The sequence below is a fragment of the Pan troglodytes genome, chromosome 1 (assembly GCF_028858775.2).
Source record: "Pan troglodytes isolate AG18354 chromosome 1, NHGRI_mPanTro3-v2.0_pri, whole genome shotgun sequence".
NCBI classification, from domain to species: Eukaryota; Metazoa; Chordata; class Mammalia; order Primates; family Hominidae; genus Pan; species Pan troglodytes.
The window spans coordinates 43,477,200-43,495,737 of record NC_072398.2 but is presented as its reverse complement, the minus strand read 5'-3'; the positions used below and the strand labels follow the sequence as shown (position 1 = coordinate 43,495,737).

Sequence of the window (18,538 nt, the reverse complement as noted above, 5' to 3'; positions counted from 1 at the left end):
ACATTAGTTAGCACCTTTTTCCAGAAACTTCTTAGGATTATATTAGGGCAGTCGTGAATGGCTGATCAACTGATTGCCATATGATGACCTCTCCAGAGAAAAAGCCCTAAAAACTTAGATGACCTGGTGGAAAGTACTCGTGACAGTACTGGTTGACTTCCAGCACTGGGTGTGACCTCGGGCAAGTCACTTCTGTCTGCTTTCTCATCTGTAAAACCAGATGCTTGCACACACCTTTTTTTTTTTTTTTTTTAAGTCGTGTTCTGCTCTGGTTGAAGTGGGGAGCAGTGCCTGTCTGCCCAGGCCCTGCGGGCACTCCCATGGAGATCCAGAGCCACCTCTCTGGAACCCCTAGGTCTCCACGGTGCAGTCTGTAAGCTAAGGCACCCCAGGTTCTGTCCTCAGCTTGAGCCAAGTGTGTTGTGTGGCCTTGACTCCAAGCCCAGCCCTGGCTGAGCCTCTGGGAGTGGGAACAGGCAGTCCTCCCTCTGCCCTCCCCACACCTGCCCAGCCTGGGCTCCCTTTGTGAGGGTCGTTGTCTGGCTGGGCTGCAGGTGTGCTCAGCAGCACCCGGTCTCTCCACAGGGTGCCTATTCCGCCTTCGTGTACAGCTATGCTGTGGAGAAGCCCCTGTCTGTGGGACACAAGGTGGCCGGCTACCTCCCCAGCCTCTTCTGGGGCTTCATCACACTGGGCCGGCTCCTCTCCATTCCCATATCCTCAAGAATGAAGCCGGCCACCATGGTTTTCATCAACGTGGTAAGCAGCTGAATAGCCTCCTCTCTCTTCTGAGAGACCCAGGAGAAGCCTTCTCCTCCTGGCCCCTACCCCAGGACGTTTGCCCAGGCCTACATTCTGCCAGCAGGATGGGAACTCAGGAGTAGAGGGAAGAGAGGAGAGAGGATGACGAGGAAGGGGTGGGAGCCTCCCTGGGAGATGGAGCCTACCTGGGTGACCATGAAAAGTCCCTTCCCCTCTCTGGGCTGCTGATCTTATACCCTTAAAACATAAAAGGAAAGGTCTGTAGGAGGTGCTGGCTGCAGTGTGTGGAGCCCATCCCAGCCAACAACCGGCTATGAGCGTGAGGAAAGCCAGTGCTGGCCCTGGTCCTCCTGTGTTTACCTTGGTGCCCAGCTGCTCAGAGCCCTCCAGTCAGTGGAAAGCTGTGGAGGCCAGGGATCCCGCAACCGTCGGAATCACTGCCTCTGGGCTGGGGCCTGGGGATTTGCATTTTGTAGCTCTCCTAGGTGATTCTTTTTTTTTTTTTTTTTTTTTTTTTTGAGATAGGGTCTCCCTTTGTCACCCAGGATGGAGCACAGTGGTGTAATCTCAGCTCACTGCAACCTCTGTCTCCCAGGTTCAAGTGATTCTCCTGCCTCAGCCTCCCAAGTAACTGGGATTACAGGTGCCTACCACCATGCCTGGCTAATTTTTGTATTTTTAATGGTGATGGGGTTTCACCACGTTGGCCAGGCTGGTCTTGAACTCCTGACCTCTTAATGATCCACCCGCCTCGGCCTCCCAAAGTGCTGGGATTACAGGAGTAAGCCACTCTGCCTAGCGCTAGGTGATTCTTAAGTAGGCAGGACATGGAGGATGACCTTCAAGGAACTGATCTGCCTAGGAGGCAGGAGGTCTGGGCCTGAGCAGTGGGTTAAGACCCTTGCCTTGGTGTCCATCCACGTCACCATCCATGACACAGGGGTCCACATTACAGACTTCTGCCAAATTGTCTAGTCCAACCTCCCATCAGGCTTGAGCCACCTCTATCTATAACATCCCTTCCAAAGGGTTCACTGTCTGCTTAAACACCTCTAGTAACTGCAACTTACTACCTTTCCAAGTAGCCCAATGAGGGTACTAAGTCCAGGTAAGAAAGCATTTCCTTGGTTGAATTTCTAGCAGAGATGGGGTTTGGACACAAGGTTGCAGTTTCAGAGACAAAGATCATGATCCCCAAGAAAGGCCTTTGGATTTGACCTTGTGCCAGTTGACCCTCAAGAAAGATATTTCAGTTCAATGTAGATGGGAGGTAGGTGATAAACCCAAACTCAAGAGGTTGAGGGTGAGAGGGAGATGAGCAGTGGAGGAATTTGCATTTCTCTTTGTAAATATTTTTGAGTTGAAGGGAGTTGTGTTCTGCAGGACTCAGGGTGGTATGGGCCTGCTTATAGTAGAGGATAAAGGGAGGACACCTATTAGAAGGAGGAGTCTGTGAAAATACCATTGTGAGAGAGTAACCGAGTGAGGAAGGCCCTGACAGAGGGGAGGTGGGATGGAGAGCGGGAGTGGAGGAAGCTCTAAGCTCAGCAAGGAGGAAGGCCCCTGTCCATGGAGTTGGGGCGAAACGATGTCAAAGGGGAAAGGTTCCAGAAGAGGAAGGGCACAGACATGGGGCCAGCCCTGGCTTCCCTGTCTAGGTCAGACACAAGGCCAATTGCTAAGACAGAGGAGAGTGGGTGGAAATCTGGGTTTGGGAAAATAAAGGTCTGAAGCATCCACATATGTTAGGCATTGCCCATAGACACTCACCTGGAGTGCTGGGTTTTAAAAAGGAAAATCAGGTTCCTGGGCCCAACCCAGACTGAGTGAATCCGAATGTCCAGGAGGAGGCATAGCAATCTATATATTAAACAAATACCCCAGGGGAATTACATCATCCAGCAAGCTCAGGAAAACACTGTCCTAGAACAAGTGACTCCCAAATACATTAGATTCACTGGAGCTGCTTTTTGAAAATAGGATCATGAAAAGGCCAGGCGCGGTGGCTCACACCTGTAATCCCAGAACTTTGGGAGGCCGAGGCGGGTGGATCACGAGGTCAGGAGTTCGAGACCAGCCTGACCAACATGGTGATACCCCCATCTCTACTAAAAATACAAAAATTAGCCGGGCGTGGTGGCGCCTGCCTGTAATCCCAGCTACTCAGGAGGCTGAGGCAGGAGAATCACTTGAACCTAGCAGGCAGAGGTTGCAGTGAGCTGAAATGGTGCCACTGCCCTCCAGCCTGAGAGACAGAGCAAGACTTCAAATCAAAAAAAAAAAAAAAAAAGAGAGAGAGAAAATAGGATCATGGACCCCTACCCCAGAGATTCTAATTTAGGAGGTGTGGAGAAGAGCCTGGGCCTCTGGGTTGTTTTGGAAGCTTTCCAGCTGCTTTTGTGGGCACCCTGTTTGGGAACTGCAGCTGAGTGGCCCTGAGCAAGCATCTCCTGTGTAGATGTGAAGTGCCTGTGTCATATTCACTGTGACTACTTCCGAGTATTCCTCTCTAGGTTAAATTAATGGCCACCCTGTTCTCAGCATTCTCCTGGAGCTCAACAGCTACTTCCTGACTTAGTATGTTTGTGCTATGTGCAAAGCCCTGCTGCAAACTGCAGGCCGCCAAGTTCTGGAAGACAAGGTTCTTGCTTCCAGGGAGCTTACGGCCGGCCAGAGGAGGGCAGTGTGCCCCAGCACAGATGGAGGGTGAGGGGGTGTAGGCAGTGGGGATGCAGGCTCAGTACCAGACTGAGTCACTGGCTGAGGCAGGGGCCACACTGCGTGGGAAGAGAGTTGGTGGAGCTGATAGTTCGTCCTGGTTAGTCTTCTATCACCAAGGCTAAAATAAGACTTGGGTGTCTTTCAAACTTCCCCAAATCTAGGGATTTTCAGGGTGACAGTCTTTGAGGCATGGCTGGAAATGCATGTGGTTTGTACATGGGGTAGCCAGGTGGAAGAAGAGGAGCAGGAGTGGCGGCTTCCAAACCCCGGCATCTGTCCCAGGCTCCTAAGTTGAACACTGAATATTAAGAAGGTGCCAGCCCCTGAAGGCAGGAGGTGAGCAGGCCTGGCTGAAGTTCAAAGGCCTGTGTTCAAAGGCCTGGGTTAGGGGGTAGGAGGCTAACTTGGGGGGAGCACGGTAGGCAGGGTGGGGGATCGGGAGCAGAAAAAGATGAGGATGGGGAAGTAAACAGGGGCTACATCCTCAGGGTTTTGTAAGGTGGGCTTTGAATTTTATTCTAAGTGGGCAGGAAGCCAATAGGTTTTAAGCAGGTCTGTGTTGCATTTTCTTTTTTCTTTTTATTTTTTTGCATCTCACAGATACATTTATTCATGCTATGAAGTAAACGGCACTTATACAGGTGCCCCGTGATGTTTCACATTTCCATCTAACATAGCTTGCATTGCATTTTTAAAATTTATTATTGTTTTTTTTTAGAGAGACAGGGTCTCACTATGTTGCCCAGGCTGGTCTTGAACTCCTGGTCCCAAGCGATCCTTCCTGCCTCAGCCTACCAAAGTGGTAGAACTAGACAGGAGCCACCATCTCCAGCCACTTGCACTGCATTTTAAAAGTGCACTCCAGTGTGGAAGAACAGACTGTAGCTGGCAAGAGTCAAACACGGACTGTCTGTTATTGTAGTCCAGGCGCCAGAGGGAGGCGGCTGGGATGGGGTGGTGTGGATGGATCTGGAGCAGTACAAGGATCGAACATGTTTTTTGAGATGGTGCGGACAGGACTTGTTGCTGACCCAGGTGTGGGAGGTAAGGAAAGGAGGAATCAAGGACCTTAGACACAGGACTTGAGCAACTGCATGACTGGGATGCCCTCACTTGATGTGTGCAGGAGTAGGATTGGCAGAGGAAATTAAAAGTCTAGTTTGGGCCACATGGTTAGTCATCCAGGGACTGACTATATCCAAGGGGCAGCTTTAGGTGCAAGTCCGGAGTCCTGGACACAGCTCATGGCTAGAGGGATAGATACAAGCATGCCTGCTGCAGAGGCAGGTGAAACGTGGAGCAGGGCACTGCGGACATGGAAGAGCCAGAAGAGAATCCTGGGCCACCCCAACATTGAGAGAGTGAACAGAGGGGAAAGCAAGAACAAATGGATCTCAGGGACCATGTTCTGTGCCAAAGAAAGACATGACCTTTGGAACCATAGTTATGTTATGACTTTCATATTTTTACTGCATGAAAGAAGTCTTTTGTCTTTCCATTTCCATTGTGAAGGGAATGTGTTTCTCTCCTTCAGCCACTGTTTTGTGGCTGATCCCTCCCCAGGGGAGGAAGTCTGTCTGGGTAAGGCCTCTGAGCCTCGAGAACACCTTCCACCTAACAGATCCTGTGGCAGAGACGGAAGGGCTGCTAGAGGAGCGTAAAGGCCTCAAGGATTAGGAGCACCGGCTTTGATTTTCCAATTGGAGCAACTCTCCCAGGATCGGCTCCCAACCCTGAAAGTCTTTCCTTTCTGCATGCCCAGAAGTGGAGGGGTTGGGAGCTGGATGAGATTTCTTGCCTAGCTCTATAGTCTGTACTTACTTTTTAAAGAAACAGATGTCTTCATCCAGGAGATTTTTACCTCAAAGCCATAGGCTGCTATAGAAGATCCTTATCTCCTGAGACGTCTAAGAAAAGCCCACAGAGAAACACTAGGACTCATATTTGTCTGAAGCACCACAGTTTACAGAGCCCCTTCATCTGTATTATTTCACCACCACTCTTTAGTGTGGCTTTTGTAACTATTCCTATTTTGCAGATTAGGAAGTTAAGAATTAGAGCAATCAGCTACTTCCGGGTTCCACAGCTGGTAAAAAACACATCGGGACTTCCACCTGGGTCTTCTGACCCCAAATCTTGTGCTGCCTGGGTTTATTCCCAGATACATCTTGCACAGAAGTGACTCAATGCAGACATAAAAACGTGTTTAAAGAACTTAGAAATATGGTTATATTAACAAAAACATGCCTGCGTGACAGAGACCTTTACTGAACTAGAAAGATTTGGCTGGGCGTGGGGGCTCATGCCTGTAATCCCAACAGTTTGGGAAGCTGAGGCAGATGGATTGCTTGAGCCCAGAAGTTCAAGACCAGCCTGGGCAACATGGCGAACCCTTTCTCGACTAAAAATACAGAAAATTAGCAGGCGTGGTGGCACATGCCTGAGGTCCCAGCTACTCAGGAGGCTGAGGTGGGAGGAACGCTTGAGCCCTGTAGGTCGAGGCTGCAGTGAGCTGAGATTGCACCACTGCACTCCAACTTGGGCAACAGAGTGAGACCCTGTCTCTCAAAAAAAAAAAAAAAAAAAAAAAGGAAAGAAAAGAAAGATTTCTGGGTCTCCAACCATAGGTTAGCATCTGCCCATGGGAATCTGAGCCAAATCTGAGGGTGCCAAGCTGACTGCCACAGCCACTGACCCTCTCCCTGGGTGGCTGGCTAGGATTCCCAGAGGATGGGACCCTGCTGCCACCACCCCTCTTCCCCTGCTATCTGATGGCTTCCTGTCTGTGCACTCTTGGCTTTCAGGAGAAGAGAAGCAGCTTCTCACAAAGAAACAGAGACTCTCCTACCCCCAGGGCTGGCAGGGCAGAGAGAGCTGATGAAATTGGCTTGGGTGGAGTTCCCGCGGTTACAGATAAGACCTTGGGGACAGGTAGTCCTCAGTCCCCAAATGCTTACGCAGCGTGTACCGTAGCTGTTAGGGGAGATGTCTAGGTGGGAAGATGTCTAGGCGGGGGTCTCCTTTCCACGCTTCCTTCCGGATGTCAGAACGGTCCCCGGAACACTGCGGTTCCCGCCTGGTCCACGGGGTGGCGCGCGGGTCACACAGCTGGGCTCCTTGGGCTAGAGAGGAAACGCCAAGCCAGGAGACGCCGACTCCTGGCGGTTCCTCACCACCGATGCTCAGCTTTTCGCAATTCCTAACCGCCTCCACCTCTGCCGCGACAGGTTGGCGTGGTGGTGACGTTCCTGGTGCTGCTTATTTTCTCCTACAACGTCGTCTTCCTGTTCGTGGGGACGGCAAGCCTGGGCCTGTTTCTCAGCAGCACCTTCCCCAGCATGCTGGCCTACACCGAGGACTCGCTGCAGTACAAAGGTGAGGGCCGGGCCCGAGCCAGGAGGCGCGCTCTATCTAGCTGGGCGCCGCCGCCTCGCTCTGCCCTGTCTCTCTGTGCTCTTTTTTTTTTTTTTTAATTTTATTATTATTATACTTTAAGTTTTAGGGTACATGTGCACAACGTGCAGGTTTGTTACATATGTATACATGTGCCATGTTGGTGTGCTGCACCCATTAACTCGTCATTTAGCATTAGGTATATCTCCTAATGCTATCCCTCCCCCCTCCCCCCACCCCACAACTGTCCCCGGTGTGTGATGTTCCCCTGTGCTCTTCTAGGCCAGCACCATCTCCCAGCGAGAACGCTGCCCTAGCTCCCTGGAGAAATGAACACCCCCCTCCTGACTTTGGCGGGAGCAGGCCCACAGCCGGGGTGGTTCTGACCCGCTGGGCTCCCTCCATTCAGAATGATCCCCGTAATGATGGGATTGCAGGCCGCAGAGAAGCAGTTAAGCTTCTTTTTTCCATCCGCTTTGTCCCCATCGTAACGTCTGCTGACCTGCAGCTGACATTTTGTGCGATATGGATGTGCTGGAAATGCCAAGTTCAAAGAAAAGCAAAGATGCACAGGAGAAGTTATGGCATAGGAAAGGCATTTTGTAAGCTAATTTTCAGTAACAGTACGTGCCGGCCTTGTGGCTGTGGTGGATGTTAGAAACGTGGAGGATTAGAACACGGATCTGGTTTCAGGAGTCACACAGCCTCTTTGATGTCAGAAATCTCTAATTCTCTTGACTACTCTCCCTCCCCTTTCCCTAGCCTCCCAAGTGCCTATAGCAAAGATCTCTTTTTTAATGAGTTAATTAAAAATAATTATGTTTTGAACATCACCAGAGACGCACTAGAGGCTGGAAAACCAGCATTAAGATAAGCGATTTCTGGCCGGGCGGGGTGGCTCACGCCTGTAATCCCAGCACTTTGGGAGGCCAAGGCAGGCGGATCACGAGGTCAGGAGATCGAGACCATCCTAGCTAACACGGTGAAACCCCGTCTCTACTAAAAATACAAAAAAATTAGCCAGGCGTGGTGGCAGGCGCCTGTAGTCCCAGCTACTCGGGAGGCTGAGGCAGGAGAATGGCGTGAAACCGGGAGGCGGAGCTTGCAGTGAGCCGAAATCCCGCCACTGCACTCCAGCCTGGGCAACAGAGAGAGACTCTGTCTCAAAAAAAAAAAAAAAAAAAAAAAAGATGAGCGATTTCTTTAGAGAGGAGTGGGGGAAGCTGGTGTACAGGGAGAGTCAGGGCAGTTAGAGCTGCACCCAGCAGTTATCCACAGCCTGGATCCTTGAAATCGAAGGATAAGCCCCAGACAATTTTAGCACATAACATCACCATCAGTCGTTAGGAATAAAATCTTTTCTACGATAAACCTGCACACTTTTTGTTTTGTTTTCAAAATGGAAATTTTTTTATTATATAAGCCGTATGTGCTCACTGCAAAAACCTCAAACAATAGAAGCACAGTTTAAAGCAGTAAGTGAAAGTAGCTGAAAATAACCCTCTTAGCAGTTCATTTCCTCCCAGATCCCTTCTGAGCTTGTGAGACCATTCTCTGCGCTGTTTAATATTTGCAGTTTAGAAGACAATTCCTGTGAGAGAATGAATTACAGAATCAAGTGTACCTGAGTTTCTTTGGCTTCTGGCTCCTCTGAGTGGGGGCACTACACATCATCTGAGAAACACCCCCAAATCAGGGCACACTTGGTATAAATTCCATTGAATCATGACTCTGAAGAGGTCCTGGCCATGGTGAAAACTGAGGGCAGAAAATGCATCAGCCAGTCATCATCCAGGCAGCCCATCACTCACCCATCTTTCTGCTACTCAGGACATCATGCTGGGCCCCACGGGACATGGCCAAGGAAACACAGTCTCTCCCTGCAGCTTGTCCTAACAACAGGACAGCCACGCACCCAGCTCCCATGGGCGAGGGCCCAGGAGCCCTCAGACTCCTCCCTCACACATCAGTCTCCAAGCCTCAAGGGAATAAATGAAGTAATGAAATAAGGTAGCTATCACATGTCACACAGTACAACTCAAGAGTTTTAAGTGATCAACAAATGTTAGAGTTTAATAATGATAAGTGAGGCCAGGTGCAGTGGCTCACGCCTGTAATCCCAGCACTTTGGGAGGCTGAGGCGGGTGGATCACTTGAAGTCAGGAATTTGGGACCAGCCTGGCCAACACAGTGAAACCCCGGCTCTACTAAAAGTACAAAAATTAGCTAGGCGTGGTGGCAGGCGCCTGTAATCCCAGCTACTTGGGAGGCTGAGGCAGGAGAATTGCTTGAACCCAGGAGGTGGAGGTTGCAGCGAGCTGAGATTGCACTCCAGCCTGGGTGACAGAGCAAGACTCTGTCTCAAAAAAAAAAAAAAAAAAAAAGTGATATTGATTGATTCTGCCTGCAAATGATCACTCAAATCCATCATCTTCATTTCTTACTGTCCCTGCCTAATTTAAGGTCTTTATCTTCATTGACCTGCTTGGACTAGTTAATGGTACCCAGGTTTTTCCAAGTTCTAATCACCTCCATCCCTTCTTTGATGGGTCTTATCTTGTCTCCTTGTCTTCAGTCTTGCCTCCATCTAACCCAGCTGGCTGAACATTAAAATCACCTGGAGTTCTGGTACCAAAACCCAGTGACTGGGCCTTACCTCTGAGTCTGATGCAACTGGTCCGGAGCTGCTAGGTGATTCTAATGTGCACCTAGAGGTGAGGACCATGTACTAAGCCACCCTCCACATGGTAAAACAGGGCTGTGCTTACTTCAGCAGCACATGTACTAAAATTGGACCAACACAGAGATGATGAGCATGGCCCCTGTCCAAGGATGACATGCAAATGTGTGAAGTGTTCCCCCAAAAAAACCAGAAAACAGAGCTGATCACAACCTCCAGATCTACCTATGGGGCATCTTTCTCTCCAGACTTCTCTCTCCCTGCTTCCCCTGCAAACCTGCATCCTAGCCACGAATTACATGCTATTCCCTGATGGCACAAAAACTGTTCTGTACCTCCCTACTTTGGCACGTGGTGAACCCTCTGCCTGGAACGTCCTCCCTGCTCCATCTCGCCCCTTTATCTTCCTGCTCTTCCTTCCAGACCTAACTCCAGGAAGCGTCCCTCTCCAGGAAGCTCCTCTGATCCCCACTGGAAAGGTGTGCCTCCCCTTTGTGCCCTTTGACGTTGCCCCTGTCTCTCATGTTTGACCCATCTCAAGACTTTTGTACCTAGGTTATCTGCTTCTTCTCCTAGACAACATGACCCTACCAAGGGACAAGGGTAAGAGCATGGGCTGTGCAGGCAATAGCACACCTGGCAGTCCTGCCTCCAGAGTTACTGGCTTTATGACCTTGTGCAGTTTCACTTCCTTCCCCTCTCTGAGCCTCAATTTTCTCATCTGTAAAATGGGGATGCAAATACCTGCCTTTTAGGATTGTTTTGTGCATCAGAAAAAATGTAAAGCTTTTGACTTAGCATCAAAGCTGACTCACAGGCACTCAGTGTCTTGTTAACTCTTAGTATTCACCTGAGCATCCTCAGTGGTTAGCATAGAACCCAGTGGTCCTCAGTTTTTTAAACAAATGAGTGGAACAGACAGATGGGTGCTGCTGGAATTCAGGGAAGGGAGTGAGGGGGCAGTGTTGATTTAAATAAAAGTAGTTTCATAGAGGGGATGGGATGTGAGCTGGACCAGAATCTAGAAAAGCAGAGAGGAAAATGGAAAGGCCTTCCTGGGTAGGGTGGGGCAGTGAACAGAATGAGAGCAAAGGCACAGAGACAAGTCTGAACATAAGCGAGACTGAACAAGCTAGAAGGAATGTGAAGTCCAGAGTAGACAATGATGACAACCATTTTATTAAAAGAAATAGTGTCTACTATGTGTTAGCTGCTGTGCTACTAACAGGCACTGGTTTTTGCCAGTGATCTATATGACAAGGCATGGCCATCCTCTCCTGGGCTTCCAGCCTAGTGGGGAGGGCTAGCTGGTCAACAGACAGTGTGGTGAGAGCAGGTGCAGGGTGATATCACAGCACAGAGAAGCAACCCATCCAGGCATGGGGACCAGAGAGGAACATTACTGATGGAAGTCTAAACTAGGACCTAAAAGATGAATGGGAACAAGCTGGCCAACATGGTGGAACCCCATCTCTACTAAAAATACAAAAATTAGCCAGGTGTGGTGGTGCATACCTATAATCCCAGCTTCTTGGGAGGCTGAGGCACTGTACTCCAGCCTGGGCGACAGAGCAAGACTCTGTCTCAAAAAAAAAAAAAAAGATGAATGATAGTTTACCAGAAAAGAGGAGGATGATGAATGTTCAGTGGGGAGTGAAGATGTGTGCTGAAGCCTGGAGGTGAGAGTTATGGAGGGTGGAGGGGGAGAGAGAAGCCTGAGCCGTTAGCAGGGGCAGAGTCTAAAGGGCCCTGCAAACCACTTGAAAGTCCTTGGCCTTCATCCTGAAGGCAGTGCTGAGGGGCTTGCGCAGAGAGGTGGGCTGGTTTTGAGTTTATTGTGTGCCAGTCCTATGCCAGGCTCTTGGCATGTCTTACATCAGAGTTACCCACACGGTAAGTCTGTGAAGGAGGTGTGATGCTCATCTTACAGAGAAGGAGAAACCAAGGCCTAGAGAAGTTAGAGAACTTGTCTAAGGTCACATGGCCAGTAGGTGACAACCTGGGCTTGGAACCCAAGTCTGACTCTGAAGCTTGGGCTCTGAAGGTGTGCACCACACTGCCAGACTCATCAGGGCGTGTGGCTGGTCAGTGCAATGCCAGGACAGCGAAGACACTAGTCTGCCTGCACCAGAGGACTAGCCTCAGGATATCAGGAAATCTTTCTGGAAAGGTAGGTAGCAGTCAGAATGGGAATGGCGCTGAATGCCAGGGCTAAGCAAGATGGGATTTACCCTGAGATACTGATGAGCAATTAAAGGTTTCAGAACAAGGAAAGGACAAAATGGCAGTAAGACCTAGGCATTTCCCAAAGCAAAGTTACAGGCTCATGTCTGAGAAATCCAAAGTAGTCCTTTCTGCCAGGCCATCTTCCAGAGGTTTCCCAGAAGCAACCTAGGTTTTTTGTTTTTTGGTTGTTTTTTTTTTTCCGTTTTTTGACAGGGTCTCACTCTGTCACCCAGGCTGGAGTACAGTGGTGTGATCATGGCTCACTGCAGCCTCCAATTCATGGGCTCGAGGGATCCTCCTACCTTAGCCTCCCAAGTAGCTGGGACTACAGGTGCACACCACCATACCTAGTTAATTTTTTTTAATTTTACTTTTTGTAGAGACCAAGTCTTGTGATATTGCCCAGACTGGTCTTGAACTCCTGGCCTCAAGAGATCCTCCCACTTCTGACTCCTAAAGTACTGGGAATACTGCCTTCCAAAATGCATATGCCACTGTGCCTGGCCAGCAACCTGGATTGTAATGCTGACTTCTGTCTCCTTAACTTGCTTTTACCAAACCAAACCTTCTCTTTTTGTTAGGCTGTGCAACCACAGTGCTGGTGACAGGGGCAGGAGTTGGCGAGATGGTGCTGCAGATGCTGGTTGGTTCGGTATGTGGGGACCTGTATGGGAGAGGGGAGCATTTGGGGAGCACTCCTCTGACAGGTGAGAAGATGCAGATAGCCACCTTCTGAACTCAAACTGTCCCTTTCCTGAGTCTCCAGCAAAGCCAGCAGGGCCCCCTGTGCCGTTGTTACCTGTTTCCGTTTCCAAGCCAGCCCTGAGAGCTGAGCCTCCATATGTGGGATCTGGAGATGTGAACGGATGCATGGAAAAGTCCAAAGCAAACACAAGCCATGTCTGGGAGCAGGGCCAGAGGGGGCCCGTGGGAATGCTGTTTAGCTCTCAGAGCCTGAGATGGGTTGGAACTGCAGTCAGAGTTCTTTTTCCATCCCTTCGGAACCCACCACTCCCTACCCCACCTCTCACAGCCTCTGGCCACCCTGCAGAGGGCCCAGCTTCCTGCTCAACTCCTGCCCTGACCCAGAGGGCCAACTCTTCCAGTTCTATTCAAATCTACCCATGTTTCATTTATTCACCAGGAAAAAAAAAATAAAACCTAACATCTACTTTTTATTGAATACTATAATGTAGATATTATTCCCCTTTTTACAACAGAGGATACGGAAACTCAGATGAATTTAGCAACTTGCCCTAGGTCAGTCACACTTCTAGAAACTGACAGAGAGGACCTCACATCTAGATCTTTCAGCCTCCAAAATCTCCCTCATTGTGACTCCATTCTCCTTTCCTCCTCTTTTGCCCTGCTGGAGGGAGGGGAAGAGCTGCATCTCACCATAACCTCCTCATTGAAATGATGTGACATCTGGGACTTGCTTTAGTGTAACCTAGTGCAGAAAAGAAGTGCAAGGCCACCAATGAAACCGGTGCTGACTGCTAAAGTTGAGTGATGGGTTCATTGGAGCTCCATATACTACTTTAACATGTTTTAAATTCTCATAATAAGAGATTAAAACAATATATCCTCTGCAAAGTTGTGGTTAGGTATAGAAACACCTAGTATGACTGGAGCTTCAGTGATGATAGAGATTGTCAGAAGGTTCCAGAACACAGAGCTGCAAGGGACTGCAGGGGGTCACCAGGTCCAGTCCCTGCCTTAGAGCAGGACTTCGGCCTTCTCCAGACACATCAACTTGAAACAAGGCCAAGGCCTCCCTCCTCCCCATGATTCCATCTCTTGGTGTGACGGGCCTCAACTTAGCTGAAAAACCAGCCAAGGATGGAGAAGGCTGCTTCCTCCGTTACACTTTCCATGTGAAGTTTTAATTGTCTGTCTGTCTGTGTTTTCCCCTTTGGCAGATATTCCAGGCTCAGGGCAGCTATAGTTTCCTGGTCTGTGGCGTGATCTTTGGTTGTCTGGCTTTTACCTTCTATATCTTGCTCCTGTTTTTCCACAGGATGCACCCTGGACTCCCATCAGGTAAGGAAAGAATCTGTTTCTACACAAGAGGAGGAAAACAGAGCCGGGGTCGGGGAGCGGGGGAGCAGGAGATGCTATGGATCTTAACGTGCCAGAAACGCTGCTCTGTTCCAAGTAAAATGCAAGGAAATGTTTATTTTTCTACAGCTTCCTTTTCCTCTCTTCCTGCTTTCCATACGATTGTCTGCGCTGGACTCTTAAGATAGGCGAGAGCTGGGTCGGCTGACTCATGGTTTCTCCATTAGCAGAGGGGTATGGATTGTGAACTTGGCTTCCTGCATCCCACCATGTCATGGGACCATGAGCCAAGAATCTCTTTGCAGCCTGTTCAGGGAACTGAAAGGCAGAGCCCGACTCCTTGGCTGGAACTCAGCCCAACGGCCTAATTGGCCATCTCTTTGCAGTTCAGGATTTTGATTCTAGTCCAAATCTTTTTTTCAAAAAGAAGTCCTTCAGGCCAAGTAGCAAAGAAAGTCTCCTTCAGGGCACAGACACCTCCTAAGAATAGTCTCCCTTCTAGAGACCCCAGGCAGGGGGAGTCCCAAAGCAATTTTCATAACCCTGAGCCCTTACCTGCCCTTTTGCCCACTGCTTTCAAAGTGCCCAGGGACTGCATCGGCTGTGTGCAAAGCCAGTTCTTAAGGTGCCCAGGCGGAGACTTTGTCCTTCCTATAAAAAGCAAAATCATCACAAAAAGACTAAAGGAACAGGCATTCACCATCCGCTCTCAGTGGGTGAACATATCTACGCTCTGAACGCTCAGTACAAAGGCCCAGAAGGAAAGGTGGCCCCCAAAACAGCACTAACTATAGCCTCACTTCTGAGACAGCAGTACTGGTTGCACACACAGAGGAGTTTCATTTAAGACCTACATTCAATTAATATTTGCTGAACATTAAATGAATAACACTTAATGGGCTTATTCATGGGAGACAGACACATTCCCCAAGCCCTAGACAGCAGTCTCAGGAAACTGCCTCCACCAACTGTTCGCCAGAACTAGGGGGGCTGACTTTTCACTTTGCTCCCTCTAGAGCCACAGAATGGCAGAGAAACAAACAGCCCGGGTAAGCTCTCAGAATGAATCATCGCTGAAACCCATCAGAGCTGCTGAAACATGCTACCTGTTTTGTTTTTCTTTTGTAGTTCCTACCCAAGACAGATCAATTGGAATGGAAAACTCTGAGTGCTACCAGAGGTAAAACTGGGTGAAGGAGGCAAGAGAAGACTTTCAGCCTCTTGATCACCAGCACGACCATACTGTTTCAGAAAGCTGGGTGGTGGTGGAGGCGCTCTCTCAATGGCTATTCAAGTCTTCTCCACTAAAACTTGGTTGGGTAGAGGAAATTAAAGTGAGTCCTGGTACCTGGTCAAAATCATTAGAAGTTTACCTGGCTTCTCAAGTTATCTTCTTCCCTGGTTCAGACTGTTGGTAAGAGCTGTCCAGATACCCAGATGGGAAGGAAGGAGACAGCCGCGCGCTTCACTCCATTTGTCACCTCATGCATGGACCATACTCTGGGTTTGAGATCATTCTTCATTGAAGTTTGTAAAAATAGGTTGAAATTGTAAAGCTCCATGATCATTGCTATATGTAGATATATTTCAATTTAAGCAAAACAAGCTGCAAGTTATTCCCTGGCATGCTCAAAGGATTTTCGTGCTTTTCACTTAATAGTCCAAAGTCCCTTAAATTCCTGCTGCAGACATCAATAGCTTATCTATATTCTCAAACACCAAAAGGAAAAGTTGAATCTTGCTCTCTTTGGTATACTAATGTAGTGGTATGCTAAGCTAGCTCATACCAACTTAGAAAAGCTGATTGTAAAATTTTCATTTTGACAGCTGGTTATTAAATGCAGCCATTATTAAAAATCAAATCTTACAAACTTATAATTAAATCAATTACATTTAAAACAAAGGTAATAAATATTCAAAGCATATCACTTCCTAATTTGATCTTGATGCTCTTGAGGTAATTTACGTCCATGGTACCTGTGTGGTGGAATTACTATATATGATGGTGTGCTACTGTGCACCTTGTCTCAGCTCCACTCTTCGTGATAGCATGTTGGTAGCTTGAAATCAGCCAGGTGGGAGTATTACCATGGACACTGGCAAAAGCTACAGATCCCGGAGAGCCAGTGGTTAAACATTTACCAGCATACCACTGCTAGTAATCAAGGCTAACTGGTCCAGAAATCGCCCGGGAGAATGAAATGGATGTTCCATTTTTTTCTACTGACATTGACTAGCATATAAAAGGTATAGAAACAGCACTAAGACTTTCTGAAAATACCTAATGAAAATTTTACATCTTTTTTTGTTTTTGTTTTTGAGACAGAGTCTCACTCTGTTGCCAGGCTGGAATGCAGTGGCGTCATCTCGGCTCACTGCAACCTCCGCCTCCCAGTTTCAAGCGATTCTCCTGCCTCAGCCTCCCAAGTAGCTGTGACTACAGGCGCATGCCATCACGCACAGCTAATTTTTTGTATTTTTAGTAGAGACGGGATTTCACCGTGTTAGCCAGGATGGTCTTGATCTCCTGACCTCATGATCTGCCCGCCTCGGCCTCCCAAAGTGCTGGGATTACAGGCGTGAGCCACTGCACCCAGCCAAAAATTTTCCATCTTTTATAGAGGGAAAAAAACTCTTTATACCATGGCAAGGCCTTTTCTTTCACAAAAAGCTGGGCCTACTGAACAATTCAAGCTGTGCAGTAGTAGACTGAAAGCAGGATTTGTTGAGGAGTTACAGCTCCTGTCCAGAGCAAATCCTGTAGTGATACAAGGAGAATGTAAACTTGCCAGCTTAGACAGGGATCAGTCCTGAGACTGCTGGCAGTAGCAAATGGCTATTAGAGTAACTGTATAATGGTTTTGCCTGCACTTTCTCTATGTATATACAAATGTACATGTATAAATATAAAAATTAAGTGATCATGGTTCTTGGTAACCTGTCCCAAGTGCTGTGATTCACACGCCTGACACTAAAAGGTTCTTCCTGGTCCAGTCAGCCAGCTGTGACCAGCAGCAGCACAGCTGAGTGCTGAGAATCTGGCTGGAAAGAGAAACGTGGCTCAAGTGCTGGCTCACCTTCTAGCTGTGTGGCCCTGGGCAGGTTACTGAGGCTCTTCCAACCTCACTTTTCACATGTAAAATGGCATTTCTAAAAGTACCTACCCTACCTCAAAGGAATTCTGAAAAAAGTAAGTGAATTTGTATAAAGCACTCACAATATGCCTGACACACAAACTGCTTAATAAATGTTAGTAATTTTTAAAACCTCCTCATAAGCAGCTTAGAAATTATTCATGTTTGGTACATATTTATTGCAAGTCAAGCAGATCCAACTTTTTTGAAAGCTGGTGGTCTAGGAGTATAGTTTTAATTATGTTTGTAAATACTCAAAAGTATTAGATGCCAGTCTAATTTAAATGCAGTCTGACTGTAGCGAGTAACTGACCTGGGCAATGAAAAAGCAGCTGTATTTTTCTTGTGGTTTTTCAAGAAAATATCCTTTTTATACAGATTTAGAAAGAAGAATCAATGGCTATATCGAAGTTGATTGTGACTAATTTGTTAATACAGAAAACAACATTAACACAAATCTAAGAGTACCTTTCCTAAAATAAAATATTTAAACTTATTAAGTGTGTTATCCATTATGAAGAACAATTGATCCTCTTGTATACACTCAGAAACAAATGGTCTGATGTTCCCCAGAGGCAGGTCTCTCTCATACTATAAGTTAATATGGCTTATATTTTAGAAGAAAGAAAACTGTCTCACAAGGGAAACTCTGAATTTTTTTAAAAAAAGAAAAATAAATAAATAAATAAATAAATAACCTCTCATAGCAGGGCTAAGTGCCACTATTCCCTATTACATAAAATCAGAATAAGGAAAAGGCAGGTCGATTCTTACGCCACACGCTTCTCAGTTACACAAGTAGGACTTTCTTCCTCATCTTCCTTTCAGGAATTTGGACATTTCAGAATCCTGTGGAATCACCCTGTTCCCAGATTTTCCTCTGCTACTTGTATATGGAAATCTAACCCATCGGGCACATCGGATTCACTAAAAGAAGACACAGTGACATAGAGTTCTTTTAGAGTGAATTTCATTTATTCAGTCAAAAAGGATTTGTTAAGCACCTATGTTCAAGGCACTCATCTAGGTACAGACATACAGTGGTGACTGAGACAAGTCCCTGCCTCACAAGGATTATACCGCAGGTGAAGACATACAGACAGCCAACAAATACTACACGTAACATGCCACAGGGTGAGGGGTAATGTAGCACCATAAAGAAACATACAGGGAATATGGAATAGGATATGGGAATGCCACAGGGTGAGGGGTAACGTAGCACCATAAAGAAACATACAGGGAATATGGAATAGGATATGGGAATGCCACAGGGTGAGGGGTAATGTAGCACCATAAAGAAACATACAGGGAATATGGAATAGGATATGGGAATGCCACAGGGTGAGGGGTAATGTAGCACCATAAAGAAACATACAGGGAGTATGGAATGGGAATAGGGAATGTCAAGAGATGCTCTAGGGCCAGGCACAGTGGCTCACACCTGTAATCCCAACACTTTGGGAGGCTGAGGCAGGCGGATCACCTGAGATCAGGAGTTCAAGACCAGCCTGGCCAACATGGCAAAATCCTGTCTCTACTAAAAATACAAAATTTAGCTGGG

At 47.8% G+C, this 18,538-nt stretch overlaps 2 protein-coding genes and 1 non-coding gene across 5 annotated transcripts in view; 2 read left to right on the top strand and 1 right to left on the bottom strand.

Annotated features, from left to right (window-relative positions):
• MFSD4A (major facilitator superfamily domain containing 4A) overlaps positions 1–17,473 on the top strand; it is a 33,936-nt gene extending 16,463 nt beyond the window's left edge. For 2 of the 3 annotated variants that reach the window (XM_009441291.4, XM_016937210.3), the window contains 5 exons: positions 586–759; positions 6,711–6,858; positions 12,364–12,434; positions 13,705–13,825; positions 14,972–17,473. In XM_009441291.4, the coding sequence (XP_009439566.2) occupies positions 586–759; positions 6,711–6,858; positions 12,364–12,434; positions 13,705–13,825; positions 14,972–15,027 (570 nt within the window). In that variant the 3' untranslated portion in view covers positions 15,028–17,473. The other variant, XM_016937213.3, reaches the window with a different exon arrangement.
• LOC112207030 (U6 spliceosomal RNA) lies at positions 9,637–9,743 on the top strand. The gene has a single exon (XR_002941512.1). It is a non-coding gene; the product is annotated as a U6 spliceosomal RNA (small nuclear RNA).
• Positions 17,474–17,706: 233 nt separating the features above from the next.
• The window catches only part of ELK4 (ETS transcription factor ELK4), a 29,279-nt gene continuing 28,447 nt past the window's right edge, over positions 17,707–18,538 (bottom strand). The window contains exon 6 of the transcript XR_008541153.2: positions 17,707–17,904. The gene's annotated coding sequence lies outside the window, so the exon portion shown is untranslated. The remainder of the gene's footprint in view (positions 17,905–18,538) is intronic.